Source organism: Trachurus trachurus (assembly GCF_905171665.1).
Source record: "Trachurus trachurus genome assembly, chromosome: 8".
Classification (NCBI taxonomy): domain Eukaryota; kingdom Metazoa; phylum Chordata; class Actinopteri; order Carangiformes; family Carangidae; genus Trachurus; species Trachurus trachurus.
Genome location: NC_139905.1, coordinates 14386454 through 14413283, shown reverse-complemented (window position 1 = coordinate 14413283; position 26830 = coordinate 14386454). Strand labels below are relative to the sequence as shown.

The 26830-nt window shown below is 44.4% G+C and overlaps 1 protein-coding gene across 2 annotated transcripts; it reads left to right on the top strand.

Moving 5' to 3' along the window:
- The first annotated feature begins 1273 nt into the window (after positions 1-1273).
- Positions 1274-13864, top strand: cdc42ep4a (CDC42 effector protein (Rho GTPase binding) 4a). 2 transcript variants are annotated; one of them, XM_083977317.1, is made up of 2 exons: positions 1274-1496; positions 10599-13864. In XM_083977317.1, the coding sequence occupies exon 2, from the start codon at positions 10743-10745 to the stop codon at positions 11811-11813; it is 1071 nt and encodes a 356-aa protein (XP_083833443.1). In that variant the 5' UTR covers positions 1274-1496; positions 10599-10742; the 3' UTR covers positions 11814-13864. The 2 variants fall into 2 exon arrangements, with proteins under 2 accessions (XP_083833443.1, XP_083833444.1); XM_083977318.1 differs by lacking the exon at positions 1274-1496 and adding an exon at positions 8657-9563.
- Positions 13865-26830: the final 12966 nt, after the last annotated feature.

Here is a 26830-nt window from a genome sequence, read left to right as displayed (position 1 = left end):
AAAGGTCACGAGTAGTAAAACTGATAGTTTTAGGGCGTGGGCACAACATCATATTTCAGTGCAGCTTGAAGCTGGACAAAAGGCCACTGCAGTCAAATTCTCCCCATAAAGAGCTCTGTTCTCCCATCAGCTGGTGGGACAGACTATACTGGGAACATAGCCAAAGGCAGGAAATAGCTTGTGAATGTGTATGATGGACATGCTGCTCCTTACATTATGAAATAACAGGGATTTTCAAGCAGAGTTACAGTAACCATGGACTAATCGTCTGTAACAGGCAAAAGTGAATAGTCATTCTCTGCAGGAACTGAAGGACACAGACTTCTGCCCTTTGATAATTATCAGCCAATTCACACATTCCTTTCTCTTGAGCTCAGGGTGAGTTCGCACAGCCTTGGGGGCAATCCTCTGCTGCTTCCCACTCATTTCCATTGCAAAAGGTACAAGTGACCAGTCGCTGACAGGAGGGGGGCAACAGGTCAGCTTGGAATACACAAGGTCAAACAAATGGTTCGGTCACTCAATTAAACCCTCAGTTCACTGCAGACAGCGGGAAAAAGCTTTTGGACATCATTCTTTGAAGTGGCCTTAATTTGACTAAAATTTGAAGGTTGTGACTTTGAAAAAAAAGAAGGAAAGGAGAGAGGACAGGAAGCCAAAAGCAGACAATTAACTTCTTGAGCTAAATTTAAACTTTCACTTTTAATCCTGCTGAAAATAAGCTGCTCCTGTATAATGACGACATCCTAATTCGCTTCATCCTAATTGTATGTGAGTATTTTGGAGGGTTTTGCTAGCACCGAGAGTTAAAGGTGTAGGGAAATTATCTTGTCTCCACAAAAAGACACAGTCACTGGGTGCTGCCTATTATCCTCATTACCTCGTGTAGTCTGTTCTCTGTGGTAGACAGAAAGGACACTGAATTTTACAATATAAACACAGGATTAAATGCTGAATGTATAAATGACAGAATAATGGAATTCAGTTTTATATTTAAGCCTCTTTGTGTTTATATTATATCTATTAATAGCTACACCTTTTTATTGGAAATGGTGGTGTTGACGTTTTCAGGATGATTTAATTTCCTGGTTTCCTCTCATTAGTGTACGTGACGCTGGCCCCGCCCTCCGCAGTGAATGAAGCGATCCGGAGCCAGTATGAGTGGCCGCACGCTGGCAGCCTGTGTCTTTAAGGGGCCATGTAAAGAAGGCGTGTTCGAGCGCACTACCGAGGCAGGGAGGCATTGTAGTGAGTTACTGCGCCTCAGAGCAGCAGCAGCAGCATCTGAGGATGCGGTGACAGCCACGATTCTTTATTTCCACACGAGAATAACGAGACGCGTTTCGTCTGGCTGCGTTGTTTGGAGTCGCGAGTGTCGATCCGAGCGTTTCACATCGTTTTTCTTTTTTTCTTCTGTTCCATGAACGCACCCCCCATTGTCAAGCTGCTGGGGGCCTGAGTGGTGCTGCAGCCGGCTTTTATGAATGGGATGCTCGGTAAGTGCGTGCGCTTTTATGTCTGTGCTTACACTTAAACTTCACTATACCAGACGTGCCTTTACGTTTGTATTATATACAGCTTTATTAGGTCTATATATTTAACAGAGCAGCTTTACTCAGTGGTTCAGTGGAGCGCACCGTGCATCAAGGCCGTGTGGGCAGCTACTTATTGTTCTCGTGCTATTGACCCACCCAGAATCACAGCTTTATTCTAATATGATCGAATCAGCAGGCAGAGGTAAACACAAGAAGTAAAAAAGATTATTTGAAACGTTTTTTTTAAAGGATTTTAATTCTGTTTAGCCAAATGCTGTGATATTTCCTACAGCTTCTTTTAAAACGATATGATTGCATTGGTGTCATCTTTTATTCCCCTTGAAGCTAATATGCAACGTGTGTCTTATTCTAAACTGATGACTTTCCTCCTACTCTGCCTGCTCTGTCCTAGGCCTCACCCAGGCCAAAGGTGTGTTCATTTCACATGTTCAGTGAATGTGGTGAAAATGTGAAAATGCCCGTTTTAAATGCAATTCTGATCTTTTGAAATATGTGTCAACCTACGCCAGAGTGAGTCAGCAGGACACAGGAAGTAGAACTGATGCACCCTGTCACGGATTTCACATGATAAGTGACTAAACAAGAGATAGAGATTAAAAAAAAAAAATGTAGACATATTTTCTGTCCCAACATGCACCTGTATTATTTATCGAGTTCACTACCCACGTATGCCCAGGGCCTGCTAGCTTGGCAGTCCTGTTCAGCTTGCTTGGCATGGGTGTCACAATGGCATCTGATGAGCTCATTGACTAGAATAATAAGGTGATGAGCCTCAGGTCTGTAGGCCATCACTCCATCACTGCCACACTGATAAGAACTCCTCAGCAATTGTTTGAGGAGATAATGTTATCAGAAGGTTCTGCTTGGGAGGCAATTTGGGAGACTTTCTTTGTTTTCAGTGGTTTAAATACGACATTTGACCTTTGTTATCCAAAGTACGCAGGCTTGTTCTGTGATGGATTTAGGCTGACGACACAGCAAACAAGCAAACTCCATCGCTGAGATTTATGTGTCACAGGCTTAGACCGTTTACATTTTCACAGAAGAGCCTCTGAAATGCCTCTCAGAGCAGGGCGACACATTTTTAACCAGCCGACACAAGTTCTGCTCCTTCGACTTTCTTCTGTTTCTTAAATTACAAAGCGTCTAATTGCCTGCAGGAGACATATGGTTTGTGCCTGAAGGTGAAAGTTATTCATCCTCTCTGCGGTGTTGGACACTGTGCCAAGCTCTGAGTTACTGGGCACGGCGCAGTGTATAGACAGCATGTGCTGGCTGGACGCCCAGGAAGCACAACCTGCTCAGAATTTTAGTTTACCAGAGTTGGAACAAGTTTGTGCACCTTACTTTCATTTTGAGGACGCTCCACAGTCTCCAAGTGTTTTTTTGTGGTGGTGCTGAAGTGCAACTTTTTTTTGTGTGTGTTCCTTGTGGCTGGCGAGCGTATAGTCCTGCACCCATGTTTGAACATGTCTGCAGTTTGTGTGCTCATTTGAGGCAATGTGTGTGTCCTGTCCAGCCCCTCCACATTCCAGGAAATACCAATATAAACTGCTTTTTTTTTTCCTGCTGGGATGCCTTAGTGTGGTGATAGTGAACTGCTGGATTATTATAGACAACGTGACAGTTTGTTTGAATGATGGACACTTTAACTAACAGGCTGGGTTGTTGTCATCTGCCTCAGTCTCTAAACCACAGGCCTCAAATTATGCGCAAGTAGAAATATTATGCAGTCATTGAAAACTTCATTTATTTCTCTTTATTTTGATTTATGGGCGTAGTTGCCACAACTAGTTACCTTTTTTTATGACCTTGTTGTTGTACCGTCATTAAAACCCTAAGGGCGTCTCATGTGTCAGTGTGTGAACGCTGTGTTTGTTCCTGTGTCTTTTGTTTGGAGTCATTGTTTTCTGTTCTTATTCAGGCTGCATTGTGACATCACACGCTGGGCTTGGTGCTAAAAGTTCTAGGAAATATTCGTTCTCTTTTTCCATCCTGTTTCCTTGTCAGCTGTTGTAAATAGCATACAGAGCTGTATAGACAATGACGTTTAAAGAGTCTTTCAGAGGTCGTCGATTTTCATCTTGGATATTCTTTGCTGTTTTAAAGTGTATTCATCCAATAACTGGATATTAATCTCTGAAAGAGAACTCATGCACAAGTTCATAATCATCATCCACTTAAGAGTGACACAGATAGCCACTTTGCGGAGTAGATTTCCCACACACGCACAGGTGGAGTGGTTTCTGGCGTTGTTTGAAAGGTAAAGTCTTTGACATGAAGAGCCCTCCAGAAGCTGCTTCTTTGACTTCTCTCCAACCTGTGCATTTTGTTGCTTTTTTTATGCTCCTTTGACTCTATAATTACAGCACTCTCGCACTTTAAAGCGAGATTCTCTGGATCCCATAATTTCGCTGCATTCTTTCCATGGAGGGCCACAGGTCTCTGAGTGTTTTTCTGCTCCTTCTCTGCAGCTCTGAAGAGACACCTGGCCCCGGCCTGCATGTGTCGGTCTGTCCTGACTGAGTTGATGGTACATCTGGGCCTGAGGCCAGAGCTGTCATCAGCTGTGACTCAGCCACCCACAATGGAGAATATCCGGTTGTGTTTAGCCTCTAAAATAATTAAGTAACTTCATCCTGAGCTGTTCCATGTGCTGTTGTTGAACACACAATCCCAGCAGTGGCCCCCCGGACCCATGTCGGGTTATTAAAAAACTGAGTGTTGATGGAGATATGAGCTGTGTTTGTTTGGTTAGCCCATCAGTAATACAGCAATGCTGTAGGACAGCCTTGTTTACATTATGGCTGGTCAGGAAGGGCAGGAAGAGTAGATTTCCGGAGAGATGGGAGGATTTACCGCCTCATTTTCTCCCTGCCCTTCCTGTGGACGTACCCCCGGACACACCACCACGTCTCTCCATGAATTGGCGGCGGCTGTGCATCTGAAGTCCAAGCTAATTGCCGCGTTCGGGTCGCTGATGTTGTTCACTCATCTTGCTGTAATTAGTCATATTTTTGCATGCATGTGCCACTTAAAGAGTGCCCAGATGTCTTTGTGGAGATAGAAGGTAATTATTCATGACCTGCAGCTCATTGTTGAGTTGTCGTGATGACCAGCTGGATGTGGATGAGAAAGCTCTGGGAGGTTTTTAAGCCGTGTGTCATTACAGAAAACATTCAAATATAATGTTAAGTGGTTGTTTCTGGCACGTTGTCTGGTTGATATCAGCAGTGTCACTTTTTCCTCTCTGCTTATTCTCTCAAATGATGGTGAGACCCTCCAACTCCCCTCCGCCCCTCCCCCTGCCATGTTTATTTAGATGCGGTGCCCAGTGCACAGATGATGCTGACGTCGAGCCATGCTGGCTGCAGTTTCTAAAGCGCTCTTTGTAATTTTTTTTAAAATTCAGATCAGAGGCGATAGCAGGGCAGGAACGTCGCTGTATTGTTTGTGTAGAAAAAGCCATTGTAGATCCATGAAAACAATGTTTATCGGTCTTGTTGAGCCCACATAGTAATTTTCGATTCTTGAGCGCGTCGTCGTAGTTAAGTATGGCATTCTTGTTTGCCCTTCGCTGTCGGTGCCTGTAATGAAAGCTGTCGGCTTCATAAAAGCAGCAAGGAGAGGGAGAGATGGAGTGTCGTGTCTGGAGGCTGTGTTGGCTGTAAATGTAAAAGAGACAAGTCATCTCCTCTCGGGTGTCAGAGGTCAGCTGGTACACGTCAAGCTGACTCGCTGCAGGCCTGTTCTCTGCCAGGAACCCTGTCATTGGCTGTTGTGGGGCTCTGTTCTGTCCTGGTCATCATCTGTCTATCACTCCTCCTCCTTCTCACTGGCTTGCCTGACCTGCCTGTGTAACTAAAAGCTACTTTTTTTTTACAGTTCGCCTATTGATGATCATAATGATGCTTTCAGTCTGAAGCATTTCTCCATTAACTGCTCCACACTCATGACATATTGCATTAATGGCCTGGTTTTAGTTGTATAATCATTTAGCAGTGTATGCATTGCTGAGAGCTATTTTTGAACACTGCAGAGTTTTGTAAGTTTGTTCTTCCAGTCAAAGCTGCTTACCTCAAATATTCCACTCACAGATCTGAGGATAGCGACAGATTTAGCACTCGCCGATATCAGTGGTGCCAGTTCCAAAACCTACAGGCACTTTTATTAGCAGGAAAGCTTAAAAAAATCTGTTGTACTTTGATCCTTAGCAAGCAAAATGTCCTGCTGGGCTGAGTGTGACATTAGCTTAACAGGCCGTCTGGCACCAGCTTGCCAGGTAAAAACACTGATATGTGATTTATGTTTTATTTATGTATTTGAGAAATGGACACATGCGTTTTTTCTTCTTCTTATAACTATATATTTTTCTGGCCTTTTTAGGAAAATGTGTCAGATTTTCTACAATATACTTTTTTAAAAATTATATAAAACAGAGAGAAGCAGCAGATACTTGTATTAAATTAACTGGAAAAAGGAATTGTTTATTATTTTGCTTGATATCACCCGATCATAAGTTACATTTCTATCAGTCAACTGATTGTTGCAGCTCTGCTTGTCAAAGTGATTAAAAAGAAAGAGTCACAGAAACACAAGCCAACATTCAGAGGCCAAGGTTTGCTCTGAGCAGGCGATGGCCGGCGAGTGTCGGCAGAATCTGTGACCATGCCCAATGTTTCCCCATCATTTCGAACATTTCACAGCAACAGTTTGGATTTGCTTTGCTTTGTGGACTGCAGAGGATTTACACTTTGATCGAAATGAGCCATTGGCTCTGGGGCTGCGTTCAGAATTGCATGGTTGGAGAATGGCATGGCAAATGGGTAGTGTGGCAGAAGGGCACTCAAGATGCCCTTTAGGTCAACAACTTCATCTGAATCCATTGCACCACGAGCAAATGGTATGCTCATTCAGAGGGCTGGAGAATGGAGCATCCCAGCGACGGCTAAATCTGGCTCTTATAAGCTTTTTAAGGGCTTTATTTGTAAATTCTCATTAGATCAGTGTGTTTTCTCATCGCTGCATTCATCTCAGAGGGCAGAATCAGCTTGATGTATGTTGTTCCCTGTCTGTGTGATTGAGAGATAATGTGATTTCCACTGTTTGTCCTAGGGCTGCTCCTTCCTAAATGGGATATTCAGGCCTGCTAACTGAGTTGCATGGCAGATACCTATCTACTAGGAGCCATTTGTCTGCTTAATTACTGGAACATGTGTGCGAGTGTGCGTGTGTGTCTGTGCCTGTGTGTGTTCTCCTATTACTGAACAGCGGTATACCTCTTGCTGCTGGTGCAATGGAACGGGGTTTGCTAAAGGTATGATCATGATCCTCCAAATAGTTTTCAGTTGTTGTGATGAGAGGAAACCAGCAGTTTTTAGCGCCTGTTTTTACAGAGGTCTGGATGCATGAGTCCTCCCATCCCCTAATGCCATTTCACCCTCAGGTCATTCAGTTGTCCATCCAGGTCAATGGCTTCAAATGAGGCAGACAGCCAGCCCCCACCAGCAGCAGCCTGTCCCAGACAGTGGAATACACTCTGGACAAATTAAGCACAAAGAAGGTGCATCAATACTCAATTAGGGAAATGGACCATTAGTCATGTTTGAGAGGAACGTGTGCGTGTGTGTATGGGTGTGTGTGTCTGTGAATGATCTCTTGTGTATTACTTTTGACAGGCCTATAGTGTGAGACTATTGACAAGAGGGGAAAAGTTACGTCCGTCCTAACCACAAATTATCTAAGAGGTCAATACTCCTCTCTGGTGTTGATCAGAAGTTTTTACTATGCAAGTAAATTCATAGTCTTCTGATTGTGTGTGTGTGTGTATTTGTGTGTGTGTGCGTGCGCTGAGCTGTAAAACAATAATGGATGCATGTTAATTATATTAGTGATTTCTGAGTCATAGTTTAAGCTTGCAGCCACTGTTTGTTCACTTCCTCTGATGTAGCATCTGTCTACAGTGTTGAGAAATGACTGCAGCATTTCCTTTGAGAAGCCAAATCCTCCCAGGTGAAAATACTGAGGTTATCGTCTGATTTATATTACTGCATTTTTTCTTCTTCTCACTGTTCAGTCAGATATTCTTTTTTCTATTTGCTTCCTTCCTGTGTTATTTCTGTGCTTTTCCCTCAGAAGAATTGGGTGTGTATTTTCTTCCCACAAAGTATAGCGGCTATAACCATATGATATTTAAGCAGATTTAGAACCCTCCATAGACTCAGCCTAGGTATTTAAATTGATAATTGAGTTATGTGATCCATAAACAGAGCTAGCATTTCATTCCCACAGCAGATATGCTTTTGGGGGGAGCAGGGTGGAATATCATTTACACAAACAGATGCAAAAAGTAGAGAGATGTGGAGCAGCCAAAGCTACAATTTGGAAATGGTCCCAGTGTGCTCAAGTTTATCTCGGTACGTGTGTGCGTGCGTGTGTGTGCGTGCATGCGTGCGTGTATGCATGCATTCATGCTCTGATGCTTTTTACTTAGCAGCTGAGAAATGCCACATCCACAGGAAGACCGGTCAGTCAAGCTCTATATCACTGAGAGAGCTTTGACAGTCTGTGGGTCAGAGATCTGTGCTGTGTGTGTGTGTGTGTGTGTGTGCTTAGTTTTTAAGAAGCTTGTAAATGGTTTCCGATTTCACAGTCATATTGAAATGGTGCAGATGTGCCTCGTTTTGCCCGTTCTGTCTGTTTCTGTCCCACATTCAGCTTCTCCAGCAGCCAAAACCCAGAGTGTTGTGAAAGTCTGTTTATAAAGTCAATCCCCCCCCTACTGTGACCCCAGAGTTCCCACGCTAACTGCTGCCTTCTAAGGCCCTTTCCCACTTTTTCATTCACGTGTACAACCACATATGCACACACGCACACAAAGATACACATAGCTATAAATACAGCTGGGCTGTGAATCGGGTTTAATGTAACTGTGGAACTGTGCTGCAGAGTTTCCGGGATCTGGTTTAGATTCGGGTGATGGAGAACAGTCGGCCTGTGAGCCTGCAAATGAATTCCTGCAACCATGTCCCTCCAATAGGCACCATTGAGCTTTTCAACTTGATCCTGGCCTTGGGAGGGGGGGGGGGGGGGGGGGGGGGATAAAGGAGTGGGAGGCGGGCTTTAACCATCTGCCCTTGTTTCATCTGCTGGTTGTTTTTTGTGGTCTGTTTATGCCACCCAGAAGCAACTATTCACGAAAAAAAAACTTTGTTTTTTGGCTGGGTGTGAATTATTTCCCTCTTATTGCCCCCCCACCACCACCACCAAAAAACACATATCAGAACACGCAGCTTCAATAATAAACATGTTTCTGCGAAAAAAAAGTTGGCTTGTTTGTGTGGTTTGGCACAAAAGCATTTGGAGTTCATGGAAAGTGGTTCACATCGTTTCAGCCTCAGCCAGAAATGCTACAGTTTTACACATATGCTTCTCTTGTTATAGATGGCTCTACTTCCTGCTCTAAGGCACTGGAACATTTCAATGTTGTTAGTACTTTTCATTTTTCAAAAAACTACAACGTGGACAGAGTGAGTGAGTGAAAACATAGCAGACACCAGATTAAATGGGGGCATTGTCTAACTGTAGATTTACACAGACGGAGGCCATTTGTTGCATTCTTGCATGAAGCCTGAAGCCGTCTGCGGCCCCTGAACAGGAAACACTGTTGCTTGCTTGCAGGAGGGTGTTTCTATGGAAACCAAAGCAGGTGAAGGCATTAAAAGGAAGTGGAGTATAGAGGCTCAGCTGGCAAAGACGTGGGGCGGAGACAGAAGAACGAGGTCAATGCACTAAAGAGCCTTCCACATTAAACAACCGAAGTTGCCCAACGGCACCTCCACCAAAAAAAAGCTCTGAATTAAGTGCCTTTTTCAAGCCTCTGCCTGTAAGAAATCCCAAAGTCAAGGTTAAGTCGCAGACTGTTTTGATGATCTCCCTCTGTAAAGATGGGTAAACAGAAAAGAGGCACAGCGCAAAGCCGAAGAGACGCACAGTTGAGACAGCAAGGTAAGCGTTTTTCTTCAGGCCTGCTAACGTGCAAACCACGGAGTTTCCACCCACAAGTCAGAGGTGCATGTGTTTTTGATGTCTGTCTCAGAGAAACTGCACGCACTTCAATTTTTTTTTGCAGACCACCATGGTAGTGTTCTGTTTTTCATGTGTATTTTATAATGGGGTTGGGGATGGATGGCTAATGAGACACCCTGCTCCTCCAGTCCTCCAGTGGAGCATCAGAAGAAAGCAGCCGTTGCAAGATGGCAGCCCACAGTGCTGCTTCCTGTGTCTGGGCTACACGTTTTCAATAATGCAAAAACGTGTTTTCGATCAGCTGTCAGTCACAAGCCTCTGGGGGCTTCGACACTGAGGAAGAGGATGGCCAGAGAGTTCCAGTATTATTCTGGCATTTCTACGGTTGAAATTCCAATTTACATTTCTGTGACCAGGAGATAAGTTTTCGGTCTGATAATCTGTGCTCGCAGTCAGAGTTGAGCTTTGCATCAGAAAATCTCAGGCAAACCACAGCTCACCCCCTCCACATCGTGTCAAGTGTGTGTGTGGTTGGTGTCCTTTTGCTCTCAGTTATAATGCTGTTTTTAAAGCAGAATCCCGTGGTTTCCACAACTTTCTTTTTTTTTTCTTCCCCCAGCTCATCTCCGAGGTCATCACAAAGATGTTTCAACATTATTGCTTATCATTACAGAGCTGCGTAATTAAAAGCTTCAGCCCTTGTAATTAGTGGATGATTTGAAATTCCTCAGTGTTTTTATATACTTGACGGGCTTTAAACGAGCGAATAAGAATATTCTACACAACAGGATATGAAAGCTCTGCAGTTTTCCTTGCTTTATGCTGCAGTTGATTCAAGCCTTTCGACACCAAGTGGTGTGCACTTGACCTCACTGACCTAACGCTCACTTAAGTATTTCTGAACTATGTTTTATGTCCATGAGATTTATTATTAAATCAATTTTTAAAGAGTCAACACAGATGCATGATACTAAATGCTGTGTGTAATTAACTTTTTATTTCTTTTTTTTTCAGGTTTCCAGGCTAATTGGATTTAAAGAGCATCAGTATTCATTCCAAGGTATCTAGCAGACGCCAAATTCAAGATCTGGAAGCTCTTTTCGTCGTCTGACTGAATCTCCTCTACCTCTTTGTGGGACACAAAACCAAAACGCAACCATGCCCATCTTGAAACAGCTAGTGTCTGGATCTTCCCAGACTAAACGGAGGTCACGCATGGACCTGACCAGGGAGATGATCAGTGCCCCACTGGGCGACTTCCGCCACACCATGCACGTAGGTCGCAGCGGTGATGCTTTCGGAGACACCTCCTTCCTCAGCACGCGCTCAGGCGAGCCTCCCCCTGAAACCACATCCTTCCCCCGCTCTCCACGACCCGGCCTCCTGTCTCGTACCTTCAGAAGCAGCAAGCGCTCCCAGTCTGTCACCAGAGTGGATGAACAGAGGGACAACGCCCTGACTGCCCCGGGTGGGTCACCGACCTATGTGAAGAATGCCATGTCTCTGCCGTTTCTCAATGATGGGGACAGAGAGGACAGTATGGTGGCGAAGAGTCTGTCCTCAAGTCCTTTCAAGCAGCACGGGGACGTGGATGGAGCTGCAGCACCTCACTTCCTGGAGCTGGAGGAACGAAGCTTCGGTGAACTGACCGAGCTTCCGGAGAGCTCCCACCACTATGGAGGAGGAATGAAGCACGCCGTGTCGGTGATGTCTTTCCATGTCGACCTGGGGCCCTCAATGCTGGGTGACATCCTGGGGGTGATGGAACACGGGGACGACGACCTCGGCTACGAGGAGGGCAAGAGCAGCGAGGGCCGTGCCTCGCCACCCCTCAGCACCCACGGTGAGGACGAGGATAGTGTGGAGAAGGGAAAAGATGAGGACACAGAGGAGCAGATGGAGGCAGAGGAGGAAGAAGAAGGGGAAAGGGAGGAGGAGGAGGCGGAGCTGCAGCAACAGCCCTCTATGCACCCAGCTAGCTCTATTGATCTGGGGCCAGAGAACGGCGGGCCATACACCCCAGAGTACACTCCTGAGACTCGACCCAAACACTTGCAGCATCTAGACAGCTGCTCCATGTCCAGCTCCGGCTCTGCCGCCCTAGATGAGAAACCGCACAGTCAGACCTATGCAGGAGACACGGACAGCGCCACCTTCAGTGCTCCGCCAGAGGAGGAGAGCAACTTCTCCTCTTTCTTGGAGGATGAAGATGATGAGATACGTGTATGAGATTCCAAAGCTTTCAAAAGAGGGGGGAAAAAAAGAAAAGAAAGTAGGACAGAGCTCTGGAAGGGGTTTATGTGAAACAAGCAAGTCCTTTGACAGTGTGGATTTGCACTTGAAGACACTGTAGTCGGGTACTGTGGGAATGGGTTTGTGAAGAAGACGGAGGACTTTTACTTTGTAGGTCTGCAAAGAGACTGTGACTCCATCTGTCAGAGAGCCTCACCCTCCAGTCTCTGTTTGTCTGTCTGTCAATCTGTCTCTCCCTTTTGAACAGTGAGGGCGCAGACATGGAAGAGCAGCCGCTTTTTGAATATGGAACATTCCAGAAGTACGCGGGGAGGACGGGGTTAGAAAGGAACTTTTTGTAGGGAAAAACACTTTCCATAACTAAAGCTCAGTTCACGCTCTCTCTCTCTCTCTCTCTTCTCTCCTCCTCTCTTTTCTCACTTGACGTGTCACATGTGCTTTTTTCATTTGCTTCGCCTCTCTCTTGTTGTTGTGCTCTCTCCGTCTGGCTGTGGGACATCATGAGGCCTGAGCTGAACAGAGGGTCTCTGTCACCACAGCAGGATCACTGGTGGGTATCTTGTCACAATAAAGGGGGCTGTGTTTTGTCACTGGAGTGTGAAGTCCTGCCTTGAGCCTCCCCTTTTTTCATGAAAAATATCATACTGAAGTACCATAAAGCGCCATAGATGGTCAGAGTTTTCTCCCACTATGTAAAACTCAGGGTCCGTGTGACGCCACGCAAAGGCTGCCATTTCCTGCTGTAAAGCTGGACCGCAAAGCCCAAACCAAAATTCTCTTCTGTTTTTAATTCACTGTGAGAGTGCCACACAGGCTTAAAGAAAACAGGGCTATAAAACTAATGGAGATACACTGGTCTGCATTGACTGTAAAAGCATGGCGATTCTACATACAGGAAGCTAGAGGTGTGAAGGGTGTTGTGTGGCACACTGGAGAGGGACGGCACACTGTGTTTGTTGTCTCGCGTCTGTGAACTGATTCTTTCTTTCACACGGAAGGAACTCTTATAATGGATTTCCGTGAACTGACATGAACAGGCTAGCTTCCCTCTACTAATCTGTCATTGCAATTTGAAACTGAAAAGAGTTTTGATAACCACTTCCTTCCCTTTTCTTTCACATACGTCCACACGACTGCAGTGGTGGCGAGGTAAACTGTGTAAAAGATGTTGATCCTTTATTTTTGAGGGACTGCCTTTTCTATATAACAGTTTCCACCACTACTTTAGGGTTTAGGGTACGTATGGTTGAAAATGAGTGCACCAGCAGGCACAATAAAACCACACTACTTCTGTTTTGGTGTTCATTACCTGTCATTTTTATCCTTTTTGAACAAAAAAAATGCTATATTTGTGTTATTGTGTATCTGAAGAGTGGATGAAAGAAAATAATAAGAAGATGAATCCGGCAAATAGATGCAAGGACGTTTAGTAAAAGATTGCTATTTTTATTCAAGTTGCATAGTCATTGCAGCTTGACTGTATCTCTTGCATCATTAAAAGCCGTGACCAGAAGTATTGAGGCTCACTTGTGCTGATTGATTTCACTGCCTTAACTCAAACTGACATGTGCCAAAATGTAATTTCTTGAGCCAAAAAAAAAAAAGGTGATTTCAGTCATGAAGCTCACTTTTGGGGAGAACCTGCCACATCTGTCTGTCACTTCCTTTCTCTGTAATCTCTGTTGAATTTAAGTGAAGATTGAGTTCAGCTTGCAGGTTAAAAAGAATCAAATGGAAATAAGTAGTGTTTTATGATGTCATATCATGCGGCGACGGTGGGGGGTGGGGAGGGGAAGACTGACTTTGCATAACTGGATATTTATATTTCCGATCATTCAGACACTACATAATATATTCAGGTAATTCCCAGGGTTAGATTTGTGCGAATGGGGAGTCGTCTTTGTTGCGTCGTTCTATATGATGTATATTATGCCTTACCGTTGTCTTCTTTTACTGTATAGTTACAGCCTTTTTTCTGTATTATCCAAAATAACCTATATTTTTCAATAAAAGAAAGCCTGAACATGTTCACTGCTGTGTATTTCATTGCCTTTTTTTGTCCCAGTTCATCAGAGGATAATGCAGCAGAAATGCTACTCAATCAGCAGCATTAACAAAGGAATTCCTTGAGTGCCTTCTCCTTTTCCTGTTACTATTCTCTGTTTCTCCCAGAAGAGGAAGGAAGGAAGCAATTGAGGCCTTTAGTTGGACGAGTCTCTTAAGTATTAACTATACAAGCTGGAAGTGGTGTGATGACTCATGGGTAAATGTGTGTGTGTGTGTCAGAAGGTAAGGCTTACTGTCAAAGCTGTTGTTTTTGATACCCCCCCATGGAGCAGCTATATTCTCAATAGTACAGATGTGAAGGGGGGTGAAGGATGGGTGGATTTAGAAGGGAAGGTTAAGCATTCAGGTAATTTGCCCCCCTGATTGGACGATGGATGAGTCTGACAACCGAGTAAGAACGAGACCCTACTCATCATCATGAACCCAGAATTGTTCTGTCGCTTCTGATTTTTACACACCACGCCTCGGCTCTTCACACACGGCTGAACCTCCCCTCTCCAGGTTTCGGTCAAAGTTCAGTGCACTCTGTTTTGTTAACTCTCTCTGCAGACAGTCCAAGGTCTGGCCCCTGCCTCCCTCCACACAACAAACTGCACGCTGAGAACACAGCTCCATCTTTCTTTTGGTATCTTTTTCTCTTTTTTTTGTATGTTCGATTCAATCTTTCATCTCTACTTTAGGGGATGCTTTATCTCCTTCCACTTTCAGTTTTTCACAGTCACATTATACCAGCGTCCAATCTGCTGGAGGGCCCGGAAAAGTCATTATTCTTAGACTTGTGGTAGAAACAGGCCATTTATATTGATTGTTGTGGTCAATACAAACCAGCAGTGCTATTGATCCCTCTTTTCTCTGTATAAAGTCATTACTCTCCTCAGATAATCTGAATTTCTTTTTTGTTTGCTTTTTGGGGAAGGAAAGACTAAATCTTCACAAGTCACCACATTTGCATTTGTTTCATAAGTTCCAGTTTTTAATTGCTACTTTTAAATGAATCATACTGTATATCATTTTCTGGTGCTGCTGAGTGGCTGGTTGGGACAAATGACTTTGTTAAAGTCTTGTTATCTACTGCCATCTAGTGGCTGTGTGATGTTCACATCTGCTGAGGGGTGTGTCAGCGCAAAGGCTGATTTGACTTTGAAATTTAATTAGATCGTTTCAACCCTTCTGTATCATCTCATGAACCAAAAATTTAATTATTGATGAGTTTGTTGTGTTTCATTCGTGTCTCCCCTGACTCCTGCCCTGCTTTAAAAAGAAAAAGTCTCACACTCATCAGCGAGACTGACATATTGGGTAATTTGTAGTAAGAGGCAGGATGTGAAAACAACTGGCGATGCTGTCCCACACATTTGAACTTGACACTGGAGACAGGCTGATTTGTTCAGGAGGCTCAGTTCACCTTCCTACCCTCCTATAGAAACTCATTGTAACCCGAGTCTGGCCTGCAGCTGTTTCTCCCTCTCCAACACCCTGGATGTAGTTTCTCATCTGCTTCAGAGCCTGTCCAATGTCATTTCCCTTTGGTTTCAAACTCACATTCAAAAAAAGAAAAAAAAAGAAACTTACTCAAGCCACCAATGGGAGGCGCTCATTGCCTTTAGGTTTGTTATGTCAGGAGCCCCTTCCTGGACCCACAACCTTTTCCACCAAATTCCATCAGCAGACTTGCAGCTCTTCCAGGAGGCCGACGGCATGCTGAAATCTGGAAAGTATTAAACAACCTGCTGGTGGAGGGGACTGGGGAAGGAAAGGTGGTGGGGGGGTGGAGGGAGGTAAAAGAGAAAGAGAGAGAGAGAGAGAGAGGAGGGAAGTTTAAAAAATGGGGGATGGGGGAAAAAGAGAAACAGAATACAAAATTGTTCATGTACCGCCCTTTGCCTTGCTCTGTTCCCTGTCCCCTGCCACACACGCACACACACACACGCACATAGACACACATATAAGCATGTGAGCCCCCCACTAAAAAAAAAAAGTCCGACCACTCCCCAAGCAGCTCCAGCAATTTTCTTTTATGTTGGCAGCCGTAGTTTGTGAGTCCTTTTTTTTTTTAATGGGTCATAAACAAACAGCCGTTTCTGCTGTGCAGTTCTGCACTGTGGAGGAGAGATGGGGGAGTGTGCGGGTGTGGTGTGTATGTGTGCGTGTGTGTGTTTGTGTATGTGTATGAGAGTGTGTGGAGTTGTTTTCTGGCATAGAGCTAGAAGGCGAGTGCCATGGTTCGAAAAGCCCCAACTGTGTGTTTGTGGCTGTAAGCAAGAATGAAAAAACTGGATGCCTTCCAGACATCCTTTCCCATGCTTTGATACACATATCTCTGACCAAATGTGTGCACAGTGTCTGTGAGGGCACACTGTACCCCAGTGAGAGGACCCGCCCATAAAAGATGTATAGAATCTTAAGTGTGCCAAGTTAAGCTTTCATGCAAGCAAGAAAGAAATTCCTCTTCCAGGGAATAAGCTCTGTCCTCAGTGATAAGTGTCGGTGCAAAAAAAAAAAAAATTCAGAACTGTCAATACCCTTTTTCTTCTGCTCAGTTCTGTTCTACCAGGTCGTGCCGAGATAAAGTTTGACTGCATGTCAAATGAATTAACGATCATCACTATACATTTGTCAGTCAAGAAGTTTCTCCTTTGCTCTTTTCATTGATTAAATTTCAACAGTTATTACCCCAGCAATTTGTCTTCACCTTTTCAAATGCTCCGTGTCTGCCTTCAGTCTAGTCTGCCGTATAAACCAAACAAAGTGGAAGACAGTCAGACTCACAAATGTTATCATTAGGAAACTTTTTTTTTTCACCCTTTGTGCTCTGAAAGATAGTTTAAGGAGAAAGCAAAACGCAACAGCACTACGGATATTGGTGCTAACAGGAGCGGCAAACATAAACATTCCAGTACCCAGTGTTGACCTCTTGACCTCTAAACTCTGGAACTGCTGGGCCGGCAGCAGGAGACCACACACACACACACACACCCACCACACTCATGCATACACGTGGTGGGGGGAGGAGCAGGGAGCTTCTCCGGTGTCCTTGGTTTTAAAGACCTTCAGATGCCTGAGCTGGAGGGACTGTGAAAAATTAGCCCATCCTCTGAAACATCAGTGCAGTCTTCCCGCTCAGGAATTGCAGCAGGTATGTCAAAGTGTGGCTTTCTCAAGATGGAAAAGTTATTCCAGGGGGGAAGCAGCTCCTGCAACGAGCAGTTTCCTTTATAAATCTGGAGATTGTGTCATAACCTCTTTGGGCAGGACTCAAGCCTTCAGCGTTAAAATATGTTGTTTTTCCATCTTGCAGAGCCACAATTGCTAAATCAACCTTCAACCCAGCAGCAGACACAAATTCAGCAAACCTTTTATTGTTCTTTTTGCTACCGATGAACAAACAGCAGAGCTATATTTGAGAAGTTTTGATGTTTTCTTTTCCAGTTACAATTTCAGAACATAGTTGGGCAATCATATCAACTTCCACCACGATTCCTTTTGATGTGCTGTTTTCTGCAAACAGCATGTAACGCTAAAATCTGAACACGGAGACCTCATTTTTGCCACAAGCATCAGAAACAATGATTCATCCCCTCATTTTCCATTCTTCCCTTCTGTCTGAGTGGTGCTGTGCTAACAGTTGTCTCACTCTGCTGAAGAGGGGATCGGTTCCTGCAGCCATGTGTGTCCCCAGGAGGTCTGGCCTGGCCTGCACTCAGCCATGACCACATAGGATGGGGCTGGGGGCTCTGTGCTGCTCTCTACCCCCTCAACTCTGCCAGAAGCTGCTTCCTTTCCAAGGCCTGCCCACGGCTGGCTGACACTGAAGGAAGGAGAGCACTCCATATACCTCCACGCATGCTGCACTCCTCCATACTCCCAAATGTTAAAGGTCACTATCAAATGTAAAGCCCCATGCATAAACTTTTGGTAAGTTGTGGATAAATAATGTGATATTTAAGCATATTAAAACAAATCGTCCTTTTAAAATCTATTTAATTTCCATTCAACAGTGAATGTCACTCATTGGCGGGAACAGTCAATTTATCAGTGAACCTGGGATTGATAAAAAGAGGCTTCAGATGTTGATCTCACATTGAGGCTACATCCTTGCCAACATAGACTTGGCGCCATCCCAAGAGGAGGCTGCATGTCTATACAATACCCCCCTTGTTTTGTTGACTCTGCATGCCAACTGTGGAGTGAAATGCTCCAAAGATGACCAGGAAGTGAGGGATCACAAAGGGTCACCTCCCATAGGCCAGCTTTGATCTTTGACCTTCCAGTCCTCATTCAACTTAATCTTCCCTCTCCCCTGACATAATGAGTAATACCAGTGCCACTCATTCACTGCCTGGACAGAAGGGAGCTGAAGGACAGTCTCTGAGTTTGATGCCTTCAAATATTTTGGCTGATAATTATCTGGGAATAAGCGCTTCCTTTTGTCTGACACATTTCTTTCATCCGGCGACGCCTGTAGTTGGCAAACTTAAGTCGTTTTTTTAATATGCGTCAACCTTGCATGTACAAAAGTAATTTTTCTGAACATCTCCGTGTTTCTCCAAAACTAATTTCAACTTTTCACATCCTCAGCTGTACTTTAAATTAAACTCTACTCTACTTTAGCAGATATTAGTTATTAAGTTTAAAGGTTATAAGCGAGTGCCAGAGAGTGTACTTGGTAACTCATCTCAGTGGCAATGACATCACTTCAAAATGTTTTTTAAGGACGCAGCTATACTGAGGGATATTCAACATGTTGCTCATACTTCATACTCGGTTGGGTGGGATGAGGGGCTACATGTGTTCAGGCCTCTGCATTCCTCCCTTAGCTTTATAAAACACACAGTGTCCTCTGTTCACGTGGGCTGAACCCCAGTGATTTTATAGTGCACCCACTAATATCAGCAGTGGCTGAGCCAATCAGACAGAGTTTCCATTACAGTCTATCACCTTCCTGTTTTCATGTGACTTTATATCCAAGCCCCAACTCAACTAGCGGAAAAAAAAGTGCAAATGGCTTCAAGGCTCGTTCACTTCCCCCAAATCTCAACAGCATCATAAATCAGGGCGTGTCCAGAGATAGACAACAACACTTCAGGGAGAAGAATCCCAGAGCTCCATGTGGAGAGACGACTTTAAAACACACTGTGCTGGGTGTTGGTTCTCGATTTTACAACTCCGTCATCCAGTTTGTGCTCCCCTCCCTCTGGCCGCGGCTCCCTCAGGGCTGAGCTGGAGAGCAGTCGGGGAAAAGTCCGGCCGATGCTGGCTCTCTTCATCATCCTACCAGCCAGGCTCTGACTCTCCTCCTCTTCCTCCTCCTCCCCCGAGTTTACACAGCCAATCGGAGCCATCAGACGATAAACAGATGCATTGTGTGTGCTTGTGCTTGTGCATGTGCATGTGCATGTGCTGGGTTGGGTTGAGTCATATTTATTTTATTTTCTCAGCTTATTCAGTCACTGAATCAGACCAGATTTACATTTTGCATTAATAATGAAACAACTGAATGCTTTGGTTCATAAATTTCAGCCAAACTTATTGATTGAGGAAAGCAGCACACGCAGTGTATCAAACTACAATTCGCCTCTACTTCTATGTATTTTTCTGTTTGATGCTCCATGACAGAAGACAGAACAGCAGAGGTAAACACTTACACAAGCTGGCGCCATCCTGCAGGTGTGAATGTTACAAATCTGAATGTTGCACTCAAATGCTGGATTAAAATCAATGTCAAAAAACAGCACTGAACAAATATTTGATCTCTTTAAACAACCTTAACACTCTTCCATCTATCACGAGACATGTTTCCTTTTTGTTTTGTTTCTGGGTGGATTGAGGCTTGAAATTTGAATCTATCTGCAGTGTTTATTTGAAACATAAACACTCGGTGTGACGCTTTGCATGTGATGTAGAGGCGTCTGGCTCTGAACTCAGGAGACGCAGCTGAGCATGAGGCCATCCCCTGGCCTCCCTGTATCAGACAATTGACTTTTGGCAGCGTATACCTTGGATGGTAAAGCCACAGCTAAAGCCCTCCCTACCCCTCTCCATCTGTGACTGTTTATTTTGATTGACAGCTCACTGGGACGCTCAAAGAAGCAAAAGAAAGTTGTACTAGATTCATCTCAGGCGAAGCGCTGCCTCATTCACACCACAATCTCCAGAAAAACGTCATGTTGACAGCGAAAAACCTCAAGCTTTCTGGGAGTGGAGTCGTGTGTAAATGTGTGTGCGCGCTCAGGAATGCGCGAGTGCTTACGTGGGTGTTTGACCGACTTGGTGAGTAAGAGCGAGCTTGGATAAAACATGAATCAGAGTAGGATGGAACAAAATAGAGAGGGAATGGTTAAGTAATCATCCAAATTCACTTTTTTTTTCTCTCAGTATTCTCTTGCTGCATGCTCCAGCTGTGCTCCAGCTTTGGGCCAGCCAGGAAGTGTTGGAGGGGGAGTGTGTAGGGTGGAGGCAGGGTGAGGTCACCGTGCTGCTGGCCCCTGGGATGGGAGGATAGCTGAGAGGAGAGACACTCGGCCCACTGTTACAGCTCTCTCTATTCATTCTCCACCTTATTGTCAACTGAGCCCTTCATCGGCAACATATTAAATGTCCTAAGTGTTCAAGCACACGGTACATCTGGAGCGCCACACAGTGCTGCCATTTTGAACGCTGACCTTCTCTTTCACATAAGGTGCCCAATTGCACATACAGACAGGCACAGTGCACAGTGAGACACAGTCACCCACAGACCCAAAGGCATATTTAGAGACCTCTGTGAGAGTGCCTGGCCCTGCGTGCTTGGGATGCCTTGGGTGTGACCAGGGAGGCCTGCACTGCAGTGTGTATGCAGTGTGAGTGAGTCTGTGTCTGTGTGTGTATGTGTTATGGTCGCTGCAGCTGCCTGTCATCTGCTGCCTGTCCCCTCAGTTCTCAGTAAAGGAAGAGAGCCAGCCAGACAGCCACTCAAGTACACACACACACACACACACACACACACACACACACATAGAGGAAGGGCTATTCAGTGGAAAGAACTGCTGATAGAACTTGGAATTTCCTGGTCACCAACAGTTTTAAAGGGAAATTAAGCATTGGTCATTTTTCAGACCTGCGCTGTGCCACCGATTGACTCAGACAGCTCATTCCAATGGGGAAATGGATGAATCACATAAGGTAGAATTTAATAATGGAAGCTACCTGCTACTGGTCACACAGGGATTTGGATTCGGTGGTGAGAAGTGAAACGCTCTTACCGTCACCACAGACTTTTCCAGGTTTCCAAGAAGTTTCCAGTCATCCATTGTGCAACAATTACACCGAAGTTTGTCTGCTGATCCTCACGACTTGGCCTGCATGCCCGACTCCCTCCTCCCACAGCCATGTGTGTGTAGTCTTTTTTTTTCTTTACAGACTGAAGATCTACAAACCTAACCATGACCTCAGAGAATTAAATGCTCTCCTCGGAAAACCCCCACATCCCCATAGTGGCATTTAAGGCTGTCAGCTGCATTGTGATTGTATGCACTTCTCTCTATCTCTCTGTTTCTCTCTCTCCCTGTGTGTGTGTGTGTGTGTGTGTGTGTGTGTGTGTGTGTGTGTGTGTGTGTGTGTGTGTAAGAGTGACCAAGAGTGAGAGAGCGGATGATTTTGTTTGTGGCTTCAAATATGTCACTGTTTTCCATGGGCATGTGTCTCCAGCTTGTTCTTGCTTTGTGTGTAGTCACATGCTGGTCCTTGTGATATTTACAGTAAACTTCACGTCAAACACAGAAAGAAGACTGACGTCCAGTCACACAGGAGCTCAGTTCCTGTCCATAGGCACACTGTGACACTGAGCCCAGGTTTCTGTTTTGAAGGGGTAACTTTATAAAGGAGAAATATAAAAACAATGCCTGTTTTCAATTAAGTCTGTACCACCCCCCCCCCCCCCACCCCCCCCCCCCCCCCTCACAACTCTGAAGAAGTGGGGCGTTCAACCCAAGCTGCCATGCTACATTTTTTTTCTCTCTGACTTCACAACTTGTCTAAACCAATCTTGGTAAGTAGGAGATTTAATATAGCTTTTCCGCTCACACATTTTTAACCTCAGTTTTGAGTCTTGGAATACAGATCAGACCCTGTGATACTCTCTTGTTTTGATTATTCTAGTTTGAAGAAAAAAAAAATGCTACAAAACAAAAGTGATTGTTAAAAATGCTAAAATATTGTTGTATTTTTTTCTTCTCCTTGCAGGGCTGCTTGTTGTTTCTGACCACACCCAGTGTTTCCTTTGTCATGAAAGGGTGAAATTCATTACATAAAGGAACTTAGCAGAACACATGTTTTGAAACACTCATATGGGTGTGGGGAACAGGCTAAGGTCTCATCTGGAATGCATAAAGCATAACAATACATCCCAACATCTCTCATCACGCTGGATGAAGCGTGCGGTCAGGGTGGGATGGGACGGGAGTGGGTGGGATCTGCTATGTTTGAGATCCTGGAGGAGTAGTGTAGTGTGGGCTGTATAGATTTAACTGTGTATTTCTTCATAGATGTGAAGAATTTGCACCCTTGCATAAGGATGTTTTTTTTAATATATATATGATCTGCAATTATGTAGGGATCATCTAATTTTGAGGAATTTTAGACCCATTTGCATTTGCAACAGTGATGAGCAGCTGCCGTGTTTACGCTCTACATATCACAAATATAATAAAATAAAATCCAAACATGATTTTTCTTGAATTTATCATTGGTGCATGTTAGTGTGTGTTTGCTTATTACTGTAGCACCAAACACAAAGTGAAGCGGAGGCTCATTAGTTTTTCACTTATTAAGCCATGAACCAAAGCTCTGACCTCAGGATGCCACTAAACAAGTCAGAAAGGGACCACCACAGTTATTACAATTTGTCCTGAGGGGAGGGTGAATGTCTGAACAGAGATTTTATGGGGAATATATTCAGTGGTTGTTGAGACATATCACTTAAAACCTCAAATATCAGCCTCAAGGTGGTGCTACAGGAAATGTCAGGGGATCACCAAAGTTATTAGGATTCATCCTCAAGGGACAAATATCTGTGCAAAAAATGTCATCCCAATCCATTCAGTAGTCGCAGGGATATTTCAGCCAGGACAAAATGATGGACCAACTGACCAGCAGACATGCTGAATAACTTTGCCTTCCTGCTATTGAGGCTAATAGAAATATATTATAATAATGAATTTATCATAAATTACTGCTTTAAGTTCAGGGAAAGGCATTTTACAGGGAGTGTTTGGGGTGATCGCCAGGTCAAGGAGGGGCTGTCAGAGCAATTTGCCTGTGAATTTGTGGATGTTTCCAAGTGTGTGTGTGTCTGTGTGTGTGTGTTTCGCCTATGTGTGAATTTGCAGCATGTGATAGTGTATTGGCTTGTCTGCCAGAGTTTATCAATCCATCCTCAGTGGGTTCAGTGCAGATCTTGTGGGCGGTGGTGGCTGTTCTGGGCTGCAGTCCAGACCAGTGCCGAAGCACACACACAACACAGATCCTCTCTGCTCCAAGCCAGGCTTTACAGCATGGCCACAGTTTCCTTTGGCCAGGCCGCGATAACCTACAGTCACTAGACTAGCCATATGTGTATAACCATATTCACTCGAAACCTAAGTTGTGACTTGCCATGTCCCGTTCTACAAACATCGCCAAGAAAGAAAAAACACACCACGAGTGTTATGGATTCCATGATCTAGCTTGGTTTCATATATCAGCAGCCTGATGACTCATAATTGAGGCAGTGAGGCTGATCAAGTCGGAGATAAAAACTAAAATTGTTCAGCAGCTTACTCAAGAATGGTTTTATTCATGATGTTTTTTGGCTCTTCTTTCACTAAAGGCAGCAGCGAGTCCTTTACCAGCTGTCCTAAAGCTATTAATCTGCCGACTCACCTCTCAGTTCTTTTGCAAAAAGACTTCATGAGAGTCTGTGCCAAGTATAACCATGTGTAAACCCACCTGATGACTTCAGGGTATCAAACCCACAGCGCCTGTGCCAACCATGTAAACACATCTTAACTCAGAGAGTAAATGAGCTCAAGTTCTCTGTGTTTACATTGGCCCGTTATGACCTTTGACCCCTGCAGCAGCTTTGTGTATCATTTCTGCAAAGCTACATTAAATACAGATAGACCTCTAATAGCCAGTTAGAGTCAGATCCTTGCAGGTAGCCCCGGTTTTTAAAAGCTACAAAGTGCTGGCAACACTTTAGGAGAGAAAATATTTGCTGGCAGACACCTTATTTCACATAAACTCTGAATTGGCAGCCGGTAAAGGAAGTGCTGCACTGTTAGCTGTCAAAGGAGCACAGATACACTGTCTGGAAAAGATAGCCCAGCAGCAGGAATGAGAAAACCACTGATAACAAGGAGACAAAAATTATTTTCTTCCCCGAGAGTTGTAGGGGATTTTACCCATACATCTTAAAGCAAATGAATCACGAGGCAACGAGAGCTTGCTCCGATGTGCTTGATTGGAATCAAGAGTAACTAGCATGGAGTGTGTCTGATGCAGCTTAGATATTTATCCATAGATTGCAGATCTGTGAGAACGGCTTTGGAAATGAGAGGAAAAGCGATTCAATCTGAATTCTTTCGTAGCTTTTATTGCTTCATACCAAACCCCTGAGGCCACTATCACTGATTCCAAGCAACAGTTTGTATGCTGCTCTTGCCTGTTGGGATATGCGTGTGCTGATGACATCGACTCCAACAGGAAGCCAGGGGCTAATGATTAGCACATGTTTAGGATCACTAGGGTGCCACAATCTGGAGTTCGTCATGCCGTATGTCTCTGATTTATTTTGTTGTTGTTGCTTCACAGGGAGGGACAGGCCCATATCTTAAGGGAGAGACACAAAGCCCACTCCCCTCTTTCGCTCTCTCTCCCTAGTTTTCCCTCTTCATCACTTTGGCCGGCTTTATCTGATTTAGCTCCTAGCCAATGGAGATCTTCGGCTCAGTCATGGTCCATTTTGCAGCTTCAGAGTTTAAGATGAGAGAGGTGAGGCAGGACATGTATACGCCTCAGATGCTCTAATTTGATCCTGCTTCACTTGTGCACAGATTTTCGGCGTGTTGTGTTGCTTTGTCACACACAGCACAGATTTATATATATATATATATATATATTTTTTTTTTTTATAACCAAATACAAGCTGCATTGAGCATTAGAATTCAAGGTCTCATCATATCTATAACACGTGAAGCCCTCTGTGCACATTTATAGTCCATGTCAACACACATTCTCATACCGGCGTCATTGTGTGCTAACAGCTTAACATGACCTCGCCAAGTGTGCAGCCCTGTTAACGTAGGTCTGGGTCTGGGGGGCTCGAGCTCCTCCTGCATGATTCTATGGGATGTTATCTGATAGTCACTAAGTGGCGAAACATAAACACTAAGAGCAGCACAGTGAGGCCGGCTCTGCCCCGAGTATACCGGACAGCACCAGGAAAGAGCCAGACACATCCTGGAAAGCAGAGAATGCTTCTGCAAGAGGAATAGTGGTTTCAAATGAAGACAGGATGATGGATTTGACACTGTATTTTTTTTTATATATCAAGCTCGGCCACAGCGCAAACAGGCCAAACTAAACCACGTCATAATAAAAGACTGAAGATCTATGTAGAGCCGTGCTGTGTGTGCCGATTCAGTGGTTTCCCAGCTGTTAGCCAGAGGTGTCCACTGAGATGACCTAAGGGTTTTCTAGAGCACAGGCGTTGTCAGCTACTCCTGATGACTTTTGACCGGACTGACTTCACAACTTTGGTGTTTCCTCTTGTTTTGGCAGTCACTTCCATAGGTGAAGGAGTACTTGGGGCGTTCCATCATTCCTTCAAATCCCCACAAGTAAAATTGCCTGTCCAGCTGTCCCACTAAGACGTCCTCCAGACAGCCAAGGCAGGGAAACATCCAAAACCAAAACCTAATTGTCTCACTCTTCCCTCCGCCTCGTGTTTGCTTTAAGAGCAGGAGCAGTCCAAAAAAGAGTCATTAGGCCACTCCTGCAGGTGGAGCCCAGTCAGTGTTGTGTACCAGGGCTGGTCTTGAACTGAGGCTGACTCATTGTGTCGCTAAACGGTGGGCCATTCCAGTAAAACACCTCTAGTCTAACACAAGTCTTGTCTTGATTTCTGATATGATCACAGCCGTTGGGTGTTTGAATAGGTAAATACAAAAGTGAAATCATTTCCATTAATGCCAAAAACAAAACTGAAAGTTAAAGTGCTTCCCAGCCTTGCCCAATCCGGAAATATTGGTATTACAGATAGCAGATATGTACATGTACAAAGCCATATCTAGCCTTTAACAAGCTCAACATGTTATCATTGTGAGGATATTAGAATAATTAGAGAACATACCCTGCATGTGGAGTATTCTCCTAGAGAGGGTTGATATAACAGACTTTCCCTAAGAGTCACAGCCCAGTTTTTCATAGCATCACAATTTGCATTTTCATTAAATAACAGTGAAATTGTTATGACGCTTCTGTGGTATCATTTCAGATCAGCTGTTTAACTCGAGGCAGCGTTGCTTTTTTTGCTTCAAAGCTCAGAGAGGTTCACTTAGGGGAAACAGAAAGTTATCTAGTTAGTCTTAAAGAAATCCCCTTCCTGACATTCACCTGTGTCCTGACAATAAAAAAAGGGTGTGGTGAGTTTTATATTTCAGCTGGAGCCTCAGCATAATGGCAGTGATAGGGGTAGTTAGTTCCTCCTGCCTGTTGGCTTTGTGATCCCTCACTTTCACAAGGAGAGGAGCTGTGTGTTTTCATTTAATGTGTTTTGGGTGTGGGGGGACGGGACGGTCTTGGATGGTTTCCAGTGCTATCAACCATGTAAAGGAAAAAAAAAAGATCATAACTCTTCAGGGTTATGGTTGAGCTATCTCTGACAGCATAATGTAATCAGTCAGAGAGAG